General features: G+C 42.4%; 1 protein-coding gene across 3 annotated transcripts in view; it reads left to right on the forward strand.

Moving 5' to 3' along the window:
- Positions 1–748: 748 nt before the first annotated feature.
- Positions 749–14,916, forward strand: part of SH3D19 (SH3 domain containing 19) — a 166,748-nt gene continuing 152,580 nt past the window's right edge. For 2 of the 3 annotated variants that reach the window (XM_087437539.1, XM_087437540.1), the window contains exon 1: positions 750–1,189. In XM_087437539.1, coding sequence (XP_087293665.1) covers positions 1,078–1,189 — 112 coding nt within the window. In that variant the 5' untranslated portion in view covers positions 750–1,077. Of the gene's footprint in view, positions 1,190–14,916 lie in introns of all 3 variants that reach the window. The other variant, XM_087437541.1, reaches the window with a different exon arrangement.

The raw sequence follows: 14,916 nt of genomic DNA on the forward strand, positions 1-14,916 counted from the left end.
CATTTCCTAACCCTAAGTTAATTAGAATACAGCGAGGCTCGATTAAAAAACATATATTTTTATTAGACTTTATATTTTAGAGCTGTTTTAGGTTCACAGTAAAATTGAGCTGAAGATTGAGATTTCCCATATAACCCCTGCCCCCACACATGCATAGCCTCCCCGTCATCAACACCTCCTCCAGAGTGGTCCATTTGTTACAGCTGAGGAACCTACATTGACACTTCATAATCGCCCAAAGTTTATAGTTTACATTTGGGTTCACTCCTGATGTCCTACATTCTATAAGTTTGGACATATGTATAATGACATGTAGCCATCAATACAGAATCCATACAGAGTGGTTTCTCTGCCCTAAAAATCCCCTGCGCTCTGACGAGGCTCGATTTAAAAGGACGAAAAGAGAGGGAAAGAAAAAAGTGTGCAACGCAGAGGCTCGGCTAAATTCCAAGCCTAGTTTGTTCCCAAGTTCAGCGGCTCCCAGCTGTCCCATCCCACCAAGTCCGGCTAAGGGCAGGTTCCTCCTCCTCCTCCTTTTGTTTAAGTGTCAAGCAAATGGGTTTCCTGTTGACACCGGAATATTGTGAAGGGGCAGGAAGAGGCCAGGCCACCTCCTCTTTCCCCTCTTCCTATCCCGTTTATTTATTTTGTACATGTTTGTTTTGGTCGAGCGAGTGGTTCCAGCGCGTGTGGTTGTGGGGCGGCCTCGGTGGCCGCTAACCCCTCCCCGAGGAGGCGAGGCCCCGCCAGAACCCGCCCGATCCCTGGCTCCAACTCTGCGGGGCGGGGAAGGGAAAGAGGAAGGGGGAAGAGAGTAGGAGAGAGAAAGCAGGCAGGAGGCCGCCGGTGCGCCGCGAGGAGGCGGGGAGACTGGCTCGGCCGGCGCCCGGCCTCTCCCCCGCGGGCTGCAGGTGGAGTCCGCAGAGGTAGCCGTTTCCGCAGCCGCCGCCACCTCCTCGCCAGGACCAGCTTTCCAGGCCCCGAGGGCGCTGGCGTGGGGCAGCCGGTGCTCGCGGAGGGGGCGCCGGGGCCCGCAGCTCACCCGCCGTGCCCCGGCTGCGCCCCCGCGCCTCGCCCATGGCTGAGGGCCGGCGGCGGGAGGACGAGGAGGAAGAGCTGCGCGAGCGCCGCGAGCTCGGGGGGCCGCGCCGCGCCCGGGGCCGTGCGCTCTCGGGCCACTCGGCCGCAGGTGAGGGGCGCGGGGAGCTCCAGAGGGGACAGGGGCACGGGGGACCGAGGGCTGGGCGCCCCGGGGTCGCGCAGGTCCTGCCCCGGACCGCGGCGGCTCCCTCACCCGCCCGGACGGGACCGGCACCTTTAACTCGGAGGCGAAAACGAGGGAGAGTGGCTTTTCCATCCTCATCCTCACTTTCGGGCGGAGCCCGAGGAATTTCAAACTGGTCTCTACCTGCTAGTGGCCCTGGAGCCAAACTACAAATTTCCCGTGCAAACTAAATCCAGGAGCTGCAGGCTTGGAATTTGTGGCCCGGGTGATTCCTTATCTCCGAATGAGTGAAAGGCCGGTGGAGAATTCGCTGGGTCTGGCGGTCTCGGTGAGAACCACCCCTCCCGATAGGTTTGCCTGCGCTGCCGCAACCTGGTCGAACCGTGCAACCTGGTCGAACCGTGTGCTAATGGTCAAGTCTGGTTACCATGTCTCGTGAACTTCGGACCTGTGGTTGTTTGTCCTCCCGCCCCTCCCCCTCACCCCCACCATGGTGGCGCTGACCAGTTTTCTGTAAGACTTGCTTTAGAGTTATTTTGTGAGTCCCCTAGTCCAGAATATAGCATCCCAAAAGGCAGATTCGTTTGGACTGAGGATCATTTCCCGGTCTGTAATTACTTTTATGATCTTGTGTTTTTGGGTGCAGAAAGGCGGCCACAGATCAATAGTTTGGCACATAAGTTGAGTAAGTAGTGAGGGAGTGTAGATCCGCACCCCTTCCCTCTTCCCGGAGCAGCTTTTCAATCAGACATAATAGAGAGGAAATTCTCTGGCCTTTGGTTCCAACTGGGTAAGCCAGTTGTCTGAAAACAAGAGGGAAGAACAAACCTGAGGAGATGACAACAAAAGGGAGATAGAGAAGTGAGACGGATTCAGATGAGAACTGTCCATTAAAGCCTCTTTAGAAAGTGGAATGTAGTGAACATTCCATCAAGCCATGGAGAAGTTCTCCTCTGTGGCTCCCTTAACCTAAGAGAAAGTTGGAGAATTAAAGAGAAGATAATGGATCTGTGGGGAACAAATGGAGGGTGGAAAATGGGATGAAAGGAAAGAATTTAATTGGAACATGAAGAAATAGTCGATTTGATGCCCTTTGAAGGATCTTGGAACCTTAAAAATAATTCCTTTTCCCCATTACAAGGACTTGCCAGCAAAATAAGGCATTTGACTATCTACATGAACACCAACTGTTCTGAAAATAATTGATAGTTTTGTTCAGTATAAACCCAGACCTAATGAAATAATGGGTAATTGCTGGATATGAGTAAATACTTCTTGCAAGAATCCAATGAAAAAACTTTACAAAGATGTACCTCCATTGAATTACTGATTTAAACAGTGTGGGGTACCTTGAATTCCTGTTACCTTCAGCAAAAAGCTTCACTCTCTTACAAGGGACTTTACTGTGAAGAGCTGGATTGGAGGTCAGACTAGATATGATCCAAATATATGTTTATCATTTAGTTGCAATATGTGTTTTTATTCCAAGGCTGGTGGAAATGGCATTTTGTAACTTGTTTTTACCAGTTCCTTAATTTCCTAAGGCTGGCAGAAGCTTTTCTAGGTTCTGTGATAATATTTTGCTGAGACATGACATTGTGTACTTTTTCACTTGGAAATTGGTGTTTGCAGTTTCTAACCATTTAATATGCCCTCTCTCCATTAAGGGGTGAGGGACAGAGATATTGTGGAGTGGGTAGAGGGTTAAACTTGCAATTATTGGTCTTCTTTCTTTCAGGATACGGTGTTTAATAGCTTACATTTCTTTACAAGATGTGCTCCTCCTTCCCCTCATTAGTTAATGTGTTTTTCAGACACCATCACATTCCTTACCAAGCTTGGGCATTTGTTAGTTAGGTCTGTACTGGATGTTCTCTCTCCGAGTGAGAGTATGAACTGACCCAGAGGCTTAATGTTTCTACTACTTAATATCTTTCTAATCTTTCTCCTTTCCTGTTCTCATCACTCCCACCTCTTCCACCACTTTACAATCTAAATATTTTCTCTTTTTCTTTGATCTCACATAGCTTGACACCATGAACTTGGGGTTTATGGACTTGAGGGAGTCTGTGAACTCCTTCTCTTCCTGCTAAATTTAGGTGTGGTTGTGGAAGTGTGTTTGTTTTTGCAATGTACATTCAGAAGAGCATATAAAACCTACAGATTGTAAAGTAAAACTCTTATAACCTATACTCATGTTAAGAAATAGAATCTTGTCAGTTCCCTAGAAGCAGACTTCCATCCCTCCCAGTCATGGCCTCTTCCTTTCCCATTAGGGAACCACTTTTTTGACTTTTTCAATTATTATTTTCTTGCTTTTTTGTAGAGTTTTACTTGTATGCAGATGCATACACAAATGCATCCCTCTACAATATAATTTAGTTTTACCTATTTTACAACTTCCTATGAGTGGAATCATCCTGTAATTTTTTTTTTACATTTTTTTAAAATGTCTTGGCCCTTTTAATTTATTATTTATTTATTTATTTTTTTTTTTGTGAGGAAGATCAGCCCTGAGCTAACATCCATGCTAATCCTCCTCTTTTTGCTGAGGAAGACCAGCTCTGAGCTAACATCTATTGCCAATCCTCCTTTTTTTTTTTTTTTTCCCCAAAGCCCCAGTAGATAGTTGTATGTCATAGTTGCACATCCTTCTAGTTGCTGTATGTGGGACGTGGCCTCAGCATGTCAGGAGAAGCGGTGCGCCGGTGCGTGCCTGGGATCTGAACCTGGGCCGCCAGTAGCGGAGCGCGCGCACCCAACCGCTAAGCCACGGGGCCGGCCCTGTATGTATTCTTTAGTGTCATGATTTTTTCACTCAATATTAAGTTTGTAAGATTTATCCATACTGGTACATGCAGCTGTAGTTTCTTTTCATTGTATAGATACTTTTTGTCTATCATTTTTTATTGATTTGTGGGGGTTCTTTTTTTACACAGGAATCTCAACATTTGTTGGTTATGTGTGTTGCAAATATCTTCCACTCTGGCTTTTTTTTTTTTTTTTTTTATAATTTTATTTATTTACTTTTTTCGCCCAAAGCCCCAGTAGATAGTTGTATGTCATAGCTGCACATCCTTCTAGTTGCTGTACGTGGGACGCGGCCTCAGCATGGCCGGAGAAGCAGTGCCTTGGTGCGCGCCTGGGATCCGAACCCAGGCTGCCAGCAACAGAGCGCACACACACTTAACCGCTAAGCCACGGGGCCGGCCCCTGGCTTATTTTTAAAATTTTCTTTATGGTTTCTTTCAATGTTGAAATTCTTAATTTTAATTTAGATATATATGAATCTTTTTCTTTATGGTTAGTGTCCCTCCTCCCCTTACTGTCCCCCTGGCTTAAGAATGCTTTCCCTAGGGGCCGGCCCCGTGCTGTAGTGGTTAAGTGCATGCGCTCCGCTGCTGGCGGCCAGGGTTTGGATCCTGGGCGCGCACTGATGCACTGCTTGTCAGGCCATGCTGTGGTGGCATCCCACATAAAGTGGAGGAAGATGGGCACGAATGTTAGCTTAGGGCCAGTCTTCCTCAGCAAAAAGAGGAGGATTGGCATGGGTGTTAGCTCAGGGCTGATCTTCCTCACAAAAAAAAAAAAGAATGCTTTCCCTGCCCCAAGGTCATGAAGATGTTGTCCTGTATCTCCTGTTGTCTCCTAAAAGTTCTGTAGCTTTCTTTGGGGAGAAGTGCCATAGCTTTCATCGGACCTTCAAATGGGTCTGAGAACCTCTGATGGACCTATAGCATTTTTATATTGTTTCTCCAATGGGCAGGGAATACAAAATTCTAGGTCCACCCCTTGTCACTTGAAAGGGTGGGAGACATTTAATAGGGTTTAATAAATACTAATAAATGTACTTTTTCTGTATATTGATGTGTTTATGGTAAACTCTGGAAGGGCTAACTTCTCCAATGTGTTTTGAGTAAAATAACTAATATTGTCAGTATGAGGGCACAGAAAGAAATTCGTTGTGCTTCTTATCTGTTATCCCCCGTGAGGTGGGTATTATTTTCTCCATTTTGTAATTGAAAAGATTGAGGTTCAGAAATGTGTAAGCAACTTGCCCAAGGCCCCTCAGCTAGTAAATGGCAGAATGGGGACTTGAATGCAGGTCTTTTTGACCTGAAAGTCCATGTTTTTCCGAGCTATCGCACTGATTGCTGATAAAGTCAGTTGCTATTAATGCTCCACACATTTATAGCTGCATGGTGCTTGTTATACTTTAAAAATACTTTACATTTATCTGGTGCTTTTCTGCTTGGGAAGGGCTTTCACAGCCTCATTTAATTTGATTCTTACAACAACCTGAGAGGGAAGAGGGTACATTTTATTATTCCCATTTTAAAGGTGAGTAAACTAAGATTCAGAAATGTTAGAAGACTTAATCTAAAATAATACAGCTAGGTAGGTATAGCTGCACCTCAGTTACCTCTGTTGTGTGTTCCAAGTCATAATCTATAGTTTTTTTGAGTTAATTCATATCACATACCAAGTCATATTCTCCCAGAGAATATGCGGCTCTGTCTAATAAGTTAGACACTTTTGAAAACTGCATTAATTCTTCTGGGCCACCACTGTACAGTTTTTGTTATTAGAATTCCAAAGCTGTCTAATTTATTTTGGAAAGTTATTTTAAGTCCCATGGAAACTATGGATATATTTACACGTTGTTTAAAAATCCTGCACTTGCCAAGTTCTTTAAGAAGACCTGTCTTGTTATCCCCATCAACATAATGTTTGCAAAATGGTGTAGAAAATCTGGGCAATACAAAGAGATATCTAAAATAGGCTCCTTGCTTTTAACGAACATGTCATAGAATTAGGGAAGGTAAGACTAATACACTTTAAAGAAGGTAAATAAGAATATAAAGTAGTCCCAATGGTGACTATCAAATGGAGTTTAGCATAAGAGAACCAGACTCTCTTGGTTCCTTTCTTGGCTCACCTCTTACTAACTGTGTGACCTTGGACAAGTTACCTAACCTCTCTGTGCTTCCATTCTTTATTTGTAAAATGAGAATATTAAAAAACCTATTGCATAGGGTTTGAAGATTAAATGAGTTAATATATGTAATACCCTTAGAGGATGGCCAGGCACATAGTAAATACCTATAAAGTTATTAGTGTTTACTTATGTGTAGTTTTGTTATTGTTGTTAAGATATCTGACACTTAGTTGAGTGTACATTTTTCTTTACTGGGCAATAGTTATGGGGTTTCAGGTTGGCAGAGAAAAAGGATATAAATCTGCATCTTTACCATTTGATAATCAAATGTAGTTGCTCTGCTTTGGAGTTCATGCATTTCTTGGAACTATATCAATCCTACAAGATCCCCAAAGACTGAAACTGGTTCTTCATTTGGCATTCCTTACACCATACAAACTATTTTAATGTGGTTTGTAGTGATATTTAACTTTTCTTCATTGTCATAAACAAAAAGCTCACTCGTGTGATGTAAGCAGTTATGTTCCAAGTGATTTCAGCAAATCAGAGGTAAGTTGATGATCTTACATCCTTTTCTTTTTTGTGAGGAAGATTAGCCCTGAGCTAACATCTGTTGCCAATCCTTCTCTTTTTGCTGAGGAAGATTGGCCCTGGGCTAACATCCGTGCCCATCTTCCTTTACTTTATACGTGAGAGGCCTGCCACAGCATGGCTTGGTAAGCAGTGCGTAGGTCCACGCCTGGGATCCAAACCTGCGAACGCTGGGCTTCCAAAGTGGAGCATGTAAACTTAACCACTATGCCACCGGGCTGGCCCCTTTTACATCCTATTTTTAACCAGGGTTAATCCCTTCATTGTTTGTTTTTTTTTTTCAACTTTGACACTATTCATCCAGCATGTCTGTAACTTCATTGGCATATGACATTCTGGGGGCAACATAGTCACTCTGTTTTCCCTCAGATCATTTCAGCTTTGCATTCAGTAGTACTTGGAGATTCATCCTCTGAATGCCTGGGTTCGAATCATGTCTCTCTCAATTAGCTTTAGCCTCTGGCAATTTACAGCAACTTTCTGGGCCTTAGTTTTTGCCTTATTAATTGAAGGGATGAGGCTTCCAGCTTTACATTTCATAATTCTGGAAGATGAGGAGAAAAATAACTTCTGACTTGGTTTACAGATGTTTGCCAGTGTGCTAGGTCAGATCTTGGGGGATTTCTCTGGGCTCCTTGAGAAGTGCTCTGTTGGTGAGGGAGAAGCCAAAGGTGCAAAGCTCAAGACATTGCCTCCGTTAGAGAGGGTCGTTGCATTAATTTAAGTTGTCCTGCAGGCCCCTTTCAAGATAGGAGCTCTACTCATAAGGTGATGACGTTCCACTTCATGGGTAGAGACGGGGGTATGTTCTCGGGGAATGTATAGTACTAACATATGTATGATGGAAATGTTATCAATAGAGTACAAGATGAAAATATATGTCTAGTAGCTTCAGAGCATTGAGTAGGGTTAAGGTTGGGGAGGAAGAGGATATAGTCTGACACAGGGCAAGAAGAAGGCCTGGCCCCCTCATTTGTAAGATGGTAAAACATCAGTTCCTGCCCCTCAGCAGATTTAGGCCTCACTTCTAGGAACTCTAAGTTGCCCTTGGGGAGGGGATGGGTGCCTGGAGAGGGGGGCTGGTATAGACAGTAGACTCTTCTTTTGTTTTAATAAACTGTTTTTTAGAATAGTTTTAGATTTACAGAAAAACTGTGAAGATAGTACAGAGAGTTGTCATATACCCCACATCTGATATCCCCTATTATTAACATCTTATCTGAGTATGGTACATTTGTTACAATTAATAAACCAATATTGATGTATTATTAACTAAAGTCCATATTTTATTCAGATTTCCTTAGTTTTTATCTAATTCTTTCTTGTTTTGCAGGATCCCATCCAGGATACCATATTACATGTAGTTGTCATGTCTCCTTAGGCTCCTCTTGGCTGTGAGAGTTTCTCAGATTTTCCTTGTTTTTGATGGCCTTGACAATTTTGAGGAGTACTGGTCTGATATTTTGTAGAATGTCACTCTATTAGGATTTGTCTGATGTTTTTCTCATGATTAGACTAGAGTTATGGGTGTTGGGGAAGTATGAGTGTTAACTACAGAGGTAACGTACCATTTTTGTCACATATTAAGGGTACATTATATTAACATCACTTATCACTGTTGATGTTGACCTTCATCACCTAGCTGAGGTGATGTTTATCAGATTTCTCTACTCCAAGGTTACTTTTACCCGCGACCCCCATTTCCATACTGTAGGAAGTGAAGGAAGTCAGTATCCACAGCCCCTACTTAAGGAGTAAGGAGTTATGTTCCACCTCCTTGACAGTAGAGTATCTACACAAATTTTTCAGAATTCTGCACAGGAGACAGCATTCTTTTTTACTCTATCCTTAGGTTTTTCAGTCTCTCCAAAGATCTACATTGGGATTGTCTTTAGACCCTGCCTTTTGGGGAATGTAAGCTCAATTCCTCCACCCTAGTTCTGTCCAAAGTATCTGACGTGTGCTGATTTCTGGCACATAATTTCATTTCATAATTAGAAAGGAAAGGCATGAAATACCTATGTCTGATTGAGGTGACCTATGACTAAAACTCATGCACATTCAGAGTATCAACAGGTACAAAGGACTAATTTTCTTTCTTTTCCAATTTTGGAAACGGAGAGGGAGTGAGAGTAGGATGCTAACATAATCAAATAATGAATTTATATTTATTGTGTGCTAGGTGCCACGTAGTATTCTAATTGTTTTACCTGTATTTTTCTTGTTTAGTCCTCGTACCAATCCTATGAGATAGGTGTGACAATTTCCTTCATTTTACAGATGAGGAACCTGAGGCCTAGAGGGGGTCAATCATGTACAGTACTCAAGATCACACAGCTAGGAAGTGACAGAATAGGATTCTGTGGCAGACTCCTAGTTGCCTACACAATATTCATTCCCTCCTTCTTGGTAAATGGAAACCTATATTGCCGAATGTGGCAAAGTGCCCATGGACAAAACTACTTCTCCCAGCCTGCTAATAAGATGCTAGTAAAAGTTGTTGAGTGACGTGTCTAGGAAAGTTCTTTAAAGGGGGCTCAACTGCACGGAATACCCTTTTGCCCTTATCAGCTTCCTTCCCCCTCCTACCAGGAACAAGGATGTGTAGCTCACAGCAGCCATCCTGGGCCATGAGGTTACCTTGAGAATGGAAGCCGTGAACTAAGAATGGTGGAGCAGAAAAGTTGATGGAACCTCAGTTCCCAGTGATTAAAATAGCATCATCATATGAGCTTTTGATTGCCTGCCTCCTCCTTTATTTGAGAAAAAAATAAACTGTCTTATTTAAGCCAGTGTTATCTTAGGCCTCTATAACTAGCAGCTGAATGCAATACCTAACTGATACAAATTCTAACGATCTTGTTTTCCTCTCCTTAGCACCAGGCTATAATGCATTTTGTTAACATGAGGTTACCTTAGGATACCTAGATTCTTTTTGCTATTTTGTACTTTATTATAGTGTGACCTTGGACAGACCACTTAGAGTCCCTCCTCCTCCCCTTTTCTTTTGCATCTTTTAAATAGGAATTATTCATTCTCTAACTACTCTACAAGTTTATTATGGGGAACATGCTTGTAAACTTCAAGTTCTCATGTGTGATGTATAGTTCTTGAAGTGGGTCATGGTCATCCTTGGACAAGTTTAGGGGGACTGAAAAGGAAAACCATAGAATCTGAAAACAGTTTTTAGATTTTGACATTTTGCCTAGTGCCAGGTCTAAATACTTCTCAGGGAATAAATCAATAGAAGCTGTGAAGGGAGGTGATTTTTGTTCCTACTCTGATGCCTATGAGCAGATTAACAGTTGCATTGCTGATGAGCCCTATGATGCATGCCAGGGCTGCTGCTTAAGATCAGAGTTCAGTTGTTTTCAATATGGCTGCCTCCATTGTACCGGAGTGTTGTTTTCCGAAGATACATTAATCAAGGAATCAGTATACTGGAAGATAGCTAAATGCTTTTTCTCTGCGAGCTGGCCAACAACAAGGGCACAGAAGAAAATGTTTGTACAACATGTGGAGAATTAGTGTTTCTGGCAATAAACATTGCCTTTTCCAAATAGTCCTTAGAAACGAGTACAGAGGTGTTCATGTAGCACTTGGAGGTCCTCCAACATGGGGCCACCCATGTGAATGATCCCTTCTTGTACTGTCACCACACCCCTTGTTTCTTTATTCCCTCACAGGACTGCCCCTCAACACACATACTAGCTCAGTGGAGATAACTGGAGCTACCTGGAGATTACAAGGTAGATTTGTGTTACTCAGTTGAGGTATAACTCTTGCCAGTGGAGGGTGTGGTTTGTAAATGGAAATCATTTGGAAGAAGGAGTGGTATTTCAAGTTTTAAAATGTGCAGACTTGCATTTGGATATCACTCTTAATTAGATGCTTAATAGTGTGAAATGTGTAATATCACAAACATTTTCTCTCTCATGCTTTTCTATTCCTATTTCTTCTTCATAGAAAATTTCTTGAGGTATTCAACTTTATAATGTGGTGTGGTATTTCTCACATTTCTGTAGCAATGGGACCTCTAAAGAGTGCTTCTCAAACTTTAGTGTGCCTACACATCACCTGGAGATCTTATAAAAATGCAGATCCTGATTTAGTAGGTTTGGGATGGAGCCTGAGAGTCTGCATTTCTAACAAGCTCCAGGTGATGCTGCTGCTGCTGCTGCTGGTCCCTGGACCACACTTTGAGTGACAAGGCTCTCAATTATCTCTACCTCAGTACCAGGGTTCTCAACTCTGGCTGGGCATCAGAATCAACAGGGGAGCTTTAAAAAAGACATATGCTCATGACCCCACCCTCAGATTTCCTGATTAATTACTCTGGAATAGTAGCTGGGGAGCTGGATTTTTGAATTTCTGTGTGAGGTGAGACTCACTGGCTTAGCGTCTTATTAAAAAATGTGATGTTGAGTGGTTTTAGTGTGATTTCTTGCAATTTGAACTATGTTTTTCCATCATAAGTAATTCATGTGATGACTTTTAGTCAAACAGAATAAATAAATGGAATCCATCATGCATTTTATACATGATTCTATTCAATCCCTCTATTATCTTAGAGCCCAAGAAGGCTCCACATAAAGAATGGTGTAAGGAGCCATCACTGAAGTAACTGGAAAGCAATGTATGTGATAGCTATGTTCTTTCAGATTGCAAGAAAGAGAGGCCTGTTCCGCTAACCTCAGCTGATGGAGGCTTATTATAAGGATACATGCGTAAGTTGGAAGACACAGGAAGTAGTCTCAGAAGTCATTTGGATATAAGAGTAGCTCTAGGAAGCTGACAGCAAATAGCTACTTCAGAGAACATTCCTTCGTTAAGTTGGGATGACTGTTATCTTTTACGTCAATGACACCACCATTTTTGTGACTCAGTTTACCTCTGCTTCCATGGCTTCTGAAGTTACTGAATAATTTGTTCTTTCTTGTTTTTCTTACAGTCAGCCTCTCCAAGAAAGAGGCTCTAAGTAGGTTGGCAAGTTACCTCCTGCACTGAGTGCCTCTTTTGGGCTGGGTTCTCATGCTGGTTTACCTCAGAGCCTATGACAAACTATACATAACTACATTTTCAGACCCATCCCTGGTCCTTTCTCCTGGGGGAGGATGGTAGAGTCCTGTGGTACCCACCTGGCTACCAGCATGCGAGAATTGAGAATCGTCTGCAGCTGCTTCTGTCAGATGGGACTTTGGGCTTGGGGGATGTTCTGAGGTTTCTTGTAACTGAGAGAGGGTAAAATTGGCAGACTCCACGCATGACCGGAACGCTCTGACTTTCAATAATGAGGGAAGAGACTTATTTGTTCATTGTTATAGCCCCATAACTCAGAACAGTGCCTGGCACATATGTTCAATACATATCTGTCAATTAGAATGGAACTGAATTTTTAAAAAATGATTTCATGTAGTTTTTATTGTTCGTTTGATTGCATTTTATTCTAACCCAAATCCTTATGTACACAATGATGGAAAGTGAATTCCTATTCTGCCCATGGCTGACCCTGTTGAGAAGAAACAGTATGCTCTGACACAAAGGAATTTCACATTTTCCTGTTTCCTTTTTAGTCTTAAGACCTTTAGATGTTTGCCACTTGGTGCCATCAGTACAGCTGGCGCCAGGCTTTGGGCTGAGGGGCAGCAAATGGATGTCAGGTCCACGGCGCAGAGTCCTTCCTAACGGCCTCGCTTCCGGGTCTTTTTGGCTGCGGCGGTGAAGGGGCTCCACAGGGCCTCGAACCCCTGGGTACTGAGGACCTTCCCCAGGCGGCGGCCGTCGACCCGCACGCGCCCGCTGGCGCCGGCCTCGCCTCCTCGGGCTGGGCGCTGGGGCCTCCGCTGACCGATGTTCTTTCTCCGTTCTGAGCGGCTTCTCCCGGCGCCCGGGCGCCGCCATCTTGGATTCTGACTGAATCGGATTTTATAGTTAAACTGTAGATTTGGATATTTGGCCAAGAAAAGGAGGCTAATTTTCAGGTAAGGAGAAGGGCACTGGGAAGATAGGAGTCGCCATTACTTGCAGCAGCTGCTGCTGCTTAAAAAGCCCTAAACCCCATAAATATGTGGAATAGTGTGGAGGGTGCATGATGAAGATATTTCTGAGGAAAGATTGACTGATCAGGCGACACGTGGGATGTACGGCGCCAAGTCCAACGTTGCTGACGTTCCCTGACTTGGGAAAAGGAGGCTGCCGTTGGACATTCTCTCCGGGAGAGGGGCAATGATACTGAACATTTAGTATTAAGCCTTAATTAGAGTGCGTTTGCTGTTAGTGCTAAATATAATGACGAGTACTTAATGGAGCACTAGGAACAAACCTTTCAGTAGCTCCTTGAGTGCGAGGATTTCGTAAACCTTGTAGAAGGTAATTTGGCACTGATCCCCTCATAGGTTTCCAATGAATGTTTCATGAAGATAATGAAGCATTAGGGGTTTTAATTCCAATATTCTTTAATTCTTTGCTCTTTTAATTGAAAACTAGATTTCTTACTCCTGTGTAGGTTTTTTAAAGGTACCAACTTTTTAGCATATCTGAAAACATTTTATTTATCAGTTATTTAGTGTTTAATGTATGTCAGGAACTCATGTAATCCTAACAACACAGAAAGTCAGGTTCTTTTTTTAAGATGAGAAAAATGGGGCAAAGAGAAGTGGAGCTGGGATTTGAACCCCTGCAGTCTTTTTTCTACTTTAATTTTTAAATTTACATACAGTAGACTTCTTTTTGGTACATAGTGCCATGAGTTTTAATACCTGTATAGAGTCATGTGACCGCCACCATAGTCAGGATACAGAACAGTTTCATCACCTTGAAATTCCTTTGCTACCCCTTGTAGTCAAATCTTCCGTATACCCTTAACCCCTGGCAACCACTGATCTGTTCTCTGTCTTGGTAGTTTTACGTTTTCTAGAATATGATATCATATCTGTACATGATATGTACATATAATAAAGTATATAACCTTTGAGACTGGCTTTTTTCATCCAGCACAATGCTGTGGAGATTCATTCATGTTGTTATGTGTATCAGTTTGTTACATTTTACTGCTGAGTAGTATTCCATTGTATGAATGTACCACAGTTTGTTATCTGTTTACCTCATGAATGATATTTAGGTTGTTTTCAGTTTTTGATGATTACGAATAAGCTGCTATAAATATTCATATACAGGTTTTTGTGTAAACATAAGTTTTTATTTCTCTAGTTTACGTACCTAGATACCAGTTTGCTGAGTCATATGGTAAATATATGTTTAACTTTATAAGAAACGGCCAAACTGTTTTCCAGAGTGGTGCTATAACATTTTGCATTATTACCAGAAATATATGAGAGTTCCAATTGTTCCACTTCCTTACTAGTCCTTGCTGTTGCCAGGTTTTTCTTGTTTGTTTTTGTTTTAGCCATTCTGATAGATATTTAGTGATATTTCATTGTGGCTTTAACGTGCATTTCCTTAATGGATAATGATGTGGAGAATCTTTTCATGTGGTTAATTGCCATCCATGTATCATCTTTGGTGAAGAATGTTCAAATCTTTGCACTTCTTACAATTAGATTGTTTTCATATTGTAGAGTTTTTAAGTTCTTTGTATATTTTTCATTCAACTCTTGTTAGGTATAAGATTTGAAAATATTTCTCCTAGTCTGCAGCTTATTTTTTCATTCTATTAGCAGTGTCTTTAGTTCTTTGAACATATTGAAAATAGCTGATTTAAAGTCTTTGTCTAGTGAGTCCAGTGTCTGGGCTTCCACAGAAACTGTTTATATTGGTTGCTCTTTTTTCTGTATGTCGGCCCTACTTTCTTCTTTCTTTGTATGCCTCGTAATTTTTTGTTCAAAATTGGACCTTTTTTTTTTTTTTTTTTTTGCTGAGGAAGATTAGCCCTGAGCTAACATCTGTTGCCAATCTTCCTCTTTTTTTGCTTGAGGAAGATTAGCCTTGAGCTAACATCTGTGCCAGTCTTCCTCTACTTTCACACGTAGGTCGCCACCAGTGTGGCTTACGAGTTGTGTAGGTCTTTGCCTGGGATCCAAATGCATGAACCTGAGCCACTGAAGCGGAGCACGCCAAACCTAACCACTGTACCATGGGGCCAGCCCCCAAAACTGGACATTTTGAATATTACAATGTAGCAACTCTGGAAATCAGATTCTTC

Source organism: Ceratotherium simum, chromosome 12 (genome assembly GCF_057802395.1).
Source record: "Ceratotherium simum simum isolate JZ-2026a chromosome 12, ASM5780239v1, whole genome shotgun sequence".
NCBI lineage: Eukaryota > Metazoa > Chordata > Mammalia > Perissodactyla > Rhinocerotidae > Ceratotherium > Ceratotherium simum.